The sequence below is a fragment of the Mya arenaria genome, chromosome 12 (genome assembly GCF_026914265.1).
Source record: "Mya arenaria isolate MELC-2E11 chromosome 12, ASM2691426v1".
NCBI lineage: Eukaryota > Metazoa > Mollusca > Bivalvia > Myida > Myidae > Mya > Mya arenaria.
In genome coordinates this window covers 15,410,134-15,418,204 of record NC_069133.1, presented here as the reverse complement: position 1 = coordinate 15,418,204, position 8,071 = coordinate 15,410,134, and the positions used below count along the sequence as shown (strand labels likewise).

The window sequence follows — 8,071 nt, the reverse complement described above, 5'->3', positions numbered from 1 at the left end:
TTACTTACATTTACTATGGTCAACTCTTTTTCATGTGAATATAATTGTTTAAAAGATAAATAAAATATCTAATGAATGGTGTCAATGATAATAAATGTTTTTATTTCATCTGTATATGAATTTCTTAGATGGACTTGTACCATTACTTTGAAATTTAATAATTTCAATAATTTAATGTTGGAATCAATTTAAATTTGATTTTACCCTCCATCATAAAAAAGACCCATTTCCCAATACAGGCAACATACATTTTGCACCACAAGCCCCAATTTTTTTGGACAATTTTTTTTGGACAATACTTTGAATTCTTGGATCCAATACCGGTAAATTTGTTAGAAGATGAGAAAATCTGTTTTCAATTATCCTTTATTAAGCAACATATATGTATTTGTTCATCCCACCTTATATCTCAATTCATTAACACATAAATACATTGGAGCGATTGTTCAGAACTTTGTTAAAGTTAACAACATTGTAAATGTCATTGTTGTTAACTTTCAAATCATTATGGCTCAGGAAGTAGAATTTGTGACCAATAGTATTTCTAACAAGATTTGAGACAACTGTTTCAGCTGTACTTGTTTATATATAGATATGTGAGCACCTCATATAAATGTGGTTAACTAGAACAAAGATCTGAACAATCAGCCCATTGTCAATTAATTTAAACGCTAGAACAATAACATTAATAACAACACATGTTTCTTATTTCATAAACACATTGCCAATCAATTAAAATGCCAGAATATTAAAATCAAAACAGTTTTGTGACAATTTTCCTTTTCAACAGCACAAAAGTCATTAATATATGTCTTATTTCATAAGCATATTGTCAATCAATTAAAACACCCGAACATTAATAACAGTTTTGTGACAAATTTCCTTAATTTTCACCAGCACTTTAAATTTTGTACCTTCAAATCCTTACAAAAATTCTAACTACTGTAAGCAAGCTATATTTTGTAAGCATTCATAACATTTATATTATAATATTTAATACAAAATGGATTTCTCTTTACATACACTTGTATTTCAAAAATCTTGAAAAACAACAACAATTATTTGGTTGTTTAATACTATGAACACATTGAAATGGCACTAAAGGGCCTCAAACACAGCAACACTGTAAATACAGCAGTAATCTCACATACGCACAGGGGTTAGACCATCGTATTAACGCACATATCATACAATCGTCAGATACCCTCTGATACACTACTATGCTTTGCGTCGCTGTCTACCATAAGCATTTAGGCTAGGAAAATTTCGTAATCATAAATTATTAATGAGGCAGTTTCATTGGTTCCGCAAGGTACAAATGCTGAAATTTGCACAGACACTCCCAATGAAATGTAATTATTTATTACTTTATGGGAAGAATAGGTGTCTACCATGTCTCATGCATATTCATTAAAATGAGATTTTGTCAGATAAGTTTTTGGAAGTTTGATTTATTAATACAAACTTAAAATTTTATTTGTGACTCTCACTCAAGTTATAAATCGAAATCTTCAGTGTACAATATTTTGTCGTAGGCTCGTTCATAAGGTGACCCAACAATAAGTCGGTTTTGGTTTCCTCCAAGCAGTGCACTAATATCTTCTGCAAATTATTCATTCTGCACTAATAGATCCAAAACTATTGAAAAACATTAACAACAAACACACATGTACAGTATTCTGAACAAGAGTCAATGATCAAATATTAAAGCATAAATAAAACAGGCAATTGATAAAAAAGTAAAAACCAGCATGCAACCTGTAAGAGCTATTCAATTTAAATTTACCACCAAACCCAGGAGGGCAAAATAAAGAAATCCTATGGGGGAGGCTGCTGTTCCTTATTGAGCCCTTGTAATGACAAAAAACTCTCTAAAGGGTGACGATCCCATTTTTAATAGCCTTCCTGGGGTGGGGTGTATGTTTATAGGCATTAAAATTGGACTTATGTATGAACAAGCCGAAATTCCCATATCATTGCTTAGCAGGGCTGGCACTAATTTCACCCACTGTGTTTAAATGGAATAGCCCCTATACTATTAAACACTTTAACTCATTCAATAATGAAATTTACTCCATTGATATTTATTTTACAACAGGTTGGCAACATTATGCCAGAATATAAAATACAATACACATGCAAGTATTCCGAAACATAACATGAGGACGGATAATGTGAAACGATGTTCTATTATTGAAATGAGGCTAATTGTTCAGAACTGCTTAAACGTTTGTTCATAACAGCAGAACACAAGTGTATCCATTAATCTTCTAGAGCAACTGTTATGATTTGAAAGTTAACAACGATAATGTTAAGAAAATTGTTAATCTTAACAAAGATCTGAACAATCGGCCCAATGCCATAGCTTTTGTAACACAATGGGCATTAAGCCATTATACAACCCAAATATGTTTAAACTGATTTGAAGAAGTTATAACTCATCAAAAACTTAAAGCAATCTTGAAAATACACATGCACCTAAGTTATTACATTTTAGTCAAGATTCCATGAAAAACCCATGAACACCCACGAACACCTATGCACAGTGCATGTTTCTAAATGAGTATTTTAAAGTGAAAATTTGCACCATTTTCAACATTATTATAAGTTGATAACTTATCAGACATGTCCTTTTTCCACAACAACACAAATCTGTGTTTAAAAGTAGAATCAATACGATCTTTGAAAAACTCTGATTCTATTATGTCATCAAGGCGAAAAATTTGTTTGAGGAAAAATTGAATGAATAATACAAAACAAAGATTATTTGGGGGGTAAAATAAAACAAGATCGCTGCAGAGCTTTTCTGTTGTTGTTTTGAAAGAAAAAAGGGGCATAACTCTACAATTACTAAAGTCAGAATGATGTGTCTATTTTACATGTGCGTACTATCTCTGTCAACAAATGTACCATGTTTCAATAGAATATCTTAAAGGGTTTGTGAGTTATGGAAAGGTTTGAGATTTTGCACAACAATGACGCTAAGGCTATGCGAATACTTACACTTTTTAAATTTGAAAAACAGACTAGCTTTTATCCTGAAAATTGATACACTGTAATCCAAGCAGGAGAAATATTAATCTTTACTTATGAAAACATAGAAATTAATATATTCTATTTCAATGTAATGAAAGTTTTAGAATAGTTCTTGCTTCTTAAATACTGGCTCACCGTCTTATTAATTCAGAAATTCAAGCACTAGCCAGAATATCTTCCCTCTTATGTAAAGTGCCGAACAATGTGCAAGCCTGACTATATACATTTATCATTGTATCAAGATATTTTCTACCACCCTGAAAATCCTTTTACTATGTTTTATCCTTAGGCTTGTAAATATCTATCGCTGGGCCCAGGTGAGCTGTAATTGTCCCCCATATTGCCTACCCAGACCAAACAAGAAAACTCCTAGAAGAGGGTTACATACAACCCTGGAGAGGCAGACACGTGACCAAGATTATCCGTATATCATGGTCATAGTTATAATACCTACATGTAGGTAATCAATGCATAGATGTTAGAGATAATGCGGTTAAAAGTGTTTTTTTACTCTCTGAGGCAATATTGTTCCATGCGCATTCTTTAAGAATGACAGCAGTCCGTATTTTTTGCCCTTCCGGCTGAAATAGCTCGAGACAATATCTGTGTCCTCACTCTCTGACATCGTTCGCTCAGAGACTGTGGGCAGAACATTTTCATTGGCTGACAAGGACACGAAAAACGCGAAGGGAACCATCCACAGACAGACTGTGAAATAGGCCAGAACCTGCAATGAACAAGATCAAGTTTTTTTTCATTTTGGCTAAAAACAAATGTGGTTTACACATTTTACACATAAATGAAGAGTTTTATAAATGAAAAATAGGGTTAAAATATTAACATAACATTAGCTTACATAGTTACCTCATAGAAAGGGTGCCAAACGTCTGTGAAATAGGAGAAGGCCAGGTAGTGGTTGATTACTACTGTTACTGTAAACAAAAAAGCTTAGTTATTAAAAATGTAAACTACCATTTAGTCATAGAAAAAAACACACAAAAAATTAATTTTAAAACAGAAATGGCAACAAATGTAGCACTAAGAGTATATTATTGTTGAAACAACTCAAGTACTGCATTGGTACAGTATTCAGTAGTGTTAGCGAAGGTACTCGAGTTTATGTAGAGATGCTCTTAATTTCCTCTGATCAAGATACATAATTATAAGGAAGAAAAAAAATCATTCCATCTAGTTCAATAGTCAAATTGATAAAATATTATATCAACCAAAAAAGTTTATTTTTCAAATTTCAAATAATATGTCACTAGTAATTTCAAAGTCTAAAGATTTCAGTTTTAAAATAACTATTTCCCTTAACCATTGAAATGTTTCAATTTACCAACTGATCCAATGAATCCTGGTGACGAGAGGTTGAAGTATGGGAAATCCTGCAGCAGGAGGAAAAACGCTCCATTTCCCACCAGTCCGAACACTATACAGCTAATAGGTAGGTCCTCAAATAGCAGGAAACCAATGAACACAGCTGTTGTGCACTGGAAATTTAAGATACATGTTGAGTTTTATGCCTTTTAGATTCTTCTATTGTATACAGTCTTATCATATAAAAAATCATTTTTTACACTCCTATTGTGCGTCCTTGGATGAACACACATTCTTTCAAATGCATCTACATGTATATTCAGATGAACGCAGCAACTTCGAAATACCTGTGATCTTAATAAATCTATGTTTGTTATATGTCAAATGGTGTTTAATTTTTGTAAAATGTAAGTGACTTTGATGAAACAAGTTGCATTATTGACAATGCTCATGTTAAAAGTTAAACTACATTCATTTATCTTGAAAGCATTATTTTTCCGTGTTGTAGGTGGAGTATCCAAGAAATATTGCTATATAAACATTAAATACATTTAGGAATTGTGGTTGACATCTGTGTATGAAAACATATGGCCAGTTTTTAGATAACCGGTTATAAAATCTATAAACTGACTAATGTTTTCATACACAGATAAACAGTAATACTAAAACATTTAATTGTTAATCATTTTGAGTTATCTAACTTAATTCATTATGTAACCTTGTTGGTTGTGACCTCTTGTATAAAGTTGCAAAGCAATACATCAAGTAGGTGCTGAAATATTGTCTTATGTTTAGGTCAGGCCCTTTTCACATTTTTGCTGAAAGGGGCTGCTATTGATTTTTTTTTACAATTCCTGACGACTCAGGAACTGACAGTAAAAATAAAAGTGATATAGAGAATAATTGTTTGTTTCAGTGTAAGAATGCAGTTTATTTCACCGAGTAAGCACCAAAACATATATTTCACATGTGAAACATTAGTGTTCATGAGGTGAAATATATAACTATCTTACACTGGAACAAACAATTTTTCTCTACATGGCTGCCCAGGTAACATCATTTTGGAAATGATGTCAGTGAATTTGCCCTGTGCACACTAACATTTGCATCTGAGAGCGGGCTAAAATTTGAAACAGTAAAAAATCAATTTTATTTCACTGATATATATCTCTATAAACCACAGGAAAGCATATAACAAATTAATTGTTTTATGTAAGTAGCAAAAATGGCTTTGCATTTTAGGGTGCGTATATGTATAACTGAATGTCTTACAATAATGAGATATTTGATGACTTTAGCTGTCAGCACAGTATATTCTTCAACAAGCTCCGCTAGATAGAAAAGTCCCACAGCTGAAACAAACAAACAGTTTATTATTTTGTGAAATATGTTTGTGAAAACTAAAAAAATGGTAAATATAAGACAGACATGTGGGACCACTTACATGGAAAAAGACCAGGCTGGAATTTCAAAAAGGATTTTTCAAATAGACACTAAAAGAATGGTTTAAAGGGTTCTGTTTTTAATATTGCCCCAAAAATTATGACCGACAAAAATAGAAGTTTTGTCTGTCCATATGGAAATATACGGTACACTCAACAATTTAGACCCACGTTCCATTTCCCTCCACATATTTTCCCTATCGTGGCCAACATAATGAATTTATCAGGTGTCCAAGTTCCTGGTATTTTCGCTATCGCGGCCAACATAATGAATTTATTGGGTGTCTGCATTCCTCGGGGTATCAGTCGACCGAAGAATTAAGAACGTGGCGTTCCTCAGAGGGGTCCGCAAAACTCTGCGGGCACTTGATAAGAATCAACGCTAAAGTTAATTTTGTTGAATTAAAAATTTCAACCGTTTATGACGGCTACAATAAATTGCTGTTATTGTTTTTCCTCCGCATGTTTTGCATGAAGTTAGCTTACCACAAAAATGCAGTCGTATTTCACTATTTGCACATACATCTTATGAACGTTATCTTGCTTATGATTGAGTACACTGATAAACACATTTCACCCGAAAAAGGCTACTTTACGTTACTAATTACACATTTTCGGAAAATCACGAGGTCAAACACGCGTTCTTCTTGCCTCATTTGCTGTGGAAAATTCCCTAAAACATGAAGGCTATTTTTAACTACCAATAGTAAATAGCATATGATTATATTCGACATTATATTTATCACGCGCGTGACATTTGAGGTCATGGTTCAGAATTGTGTAAAATGTCGGCTCTTTTACGACGGAATACAAACAGATGCAATACATCAATGAAATTAAAAACAAATTAAAACGTTGGTAAGAAACTTTTAGGATTTAAAATGTACATAAGCATAAAAACAAATAACTTCTGAACAAGAAATAATTATTTCTTGCATATCTTATTAGACAAGGATTTCCGCTGTGAGGTCACAAAATCGGATGATTTCCTGCGCTACCATTCATATTAAATTCGGCGGTAAACCAGCCAATCGGAGTAACTCGAGGGAAACAGATTTACCATCAGAGGTAATCGGCGATCATCGACTTCATTCCTCAGTGCTTGAGGAAAGTGGGTCATCTTACTCATTGAGTGTACTGTACATAACATATCTGACTGTCCGACGGACATTCGCATTGACTTCTGTCTATCATATTAGACAACAGTATCACTTATATTCAATTTATAATCTAAAATAATAGACATTCAAAAAATGGTTTAAGTCTTAATAAAGTGGTTTGTAATTTGTTTGTGTTTAAATTTGAAGAATTTTGTGTAATTAAATTGCCATTTTATTTCATAAAAGTGTCGTCTGACCTGTGGACTATCACTTGCAACGCGTTCAGTAAAGATGTTTGCGGCGAACGTTCGCTGTTTGGTTTCCAGCTTAACTTTTATGCGCTGCGTTGCAACAGGGATACAAAACAAAACGTTTGCGAGCGTTTTGTAAACGCTCGCCTTACTGAACGACCTGCTGGTCTTAGAAAAAAGTATACATCGCGAAAACGCATTGCAAATTAATAAAACATTACCAATACGTACCAATGGAAAGCGTTATTACAACAACTTGGATAAATAGTGCAACCCAACTTAGTAAATATATAAACCACATTTTGTATCTCTCAGTTTGGATACAAAAGGCAAAATTTTAATGACTGTACAAGTTGACAACTAGCCGGAAGTGACGTTTCGTAGGGAGCCTATGCCCAAATGTAGATTCGAACAATAGACGTTTTGACTGAACGTAAGATGGCTGCGCCCATGGTCAGCAGAGTTTTTGGTATGAACCTGGTGAATTTTCATTTTTTAAGTACTATAAAGACAAAAGTATCGTTTTTTTTTGTATTTTGGTTTTAGTTCATACACGATCTTGCTTGTTAGCATGTAATTGCATACGATATTTATTTAAAAAAAAGAAGACAACTGTCTATGATGAAGGTCATGAAAGAATTCACTTCTTAAACATACTCCACCTAAATGGCCGTCAACGAGTCTTTTGACGATTTTTTTTAACTATGGCAGACTCGAGACGTCCACCATCCCGGCAAAAAATAGCAAACGGTCCAGTGTTGATTGTTTATCAAGTATCCCGATATGTATCTGTAAAGCTGACAGGTTGTGTATAAAACAGTATTTGTGACCCAGAATATATCTATGTGAAAATAACGACTCTAATGACAAATTCAGTCCAGTTTAAATCACTGTCGGGTATATATTGAACAATTTGTCATTA

The 8,071-nt window shown here is 33.2% G+C and overlaps 1 protein-coding gene across 1 annotated transcript; it reads right to left on the bottom strand.

Annotated features, from left to right (window-relative positions):
• Positions 1-352: 352 nt before the first annotated feature.
• Positions 353-7,531, bottom strand: LOC128212457 (protein TEX261-like). The gene is made up of 5 exons (XM_052917926.1): positions 7,381-7,531; positions 5,629-5,708; positions 4,376-4,529; positions 3,901-3,968; positions 353-3,763 (listed from the first exon to the last, which is right to left on the bottom strand). The coding sequence occupies exons 1-5, from the start codon at positions 7,448-7,450 to the stop codon at positions 3,530-3,532; spliced, it is 606 nt and encodes a 201-aa protein (XP_052773886.1). The 5' UTR covers positions 7,451-7,531; the 3' UTR covers positions 353-3,529.
• Between the last annotated feature and the right edge of the window lie 540 nt (positions 7,532-8,071).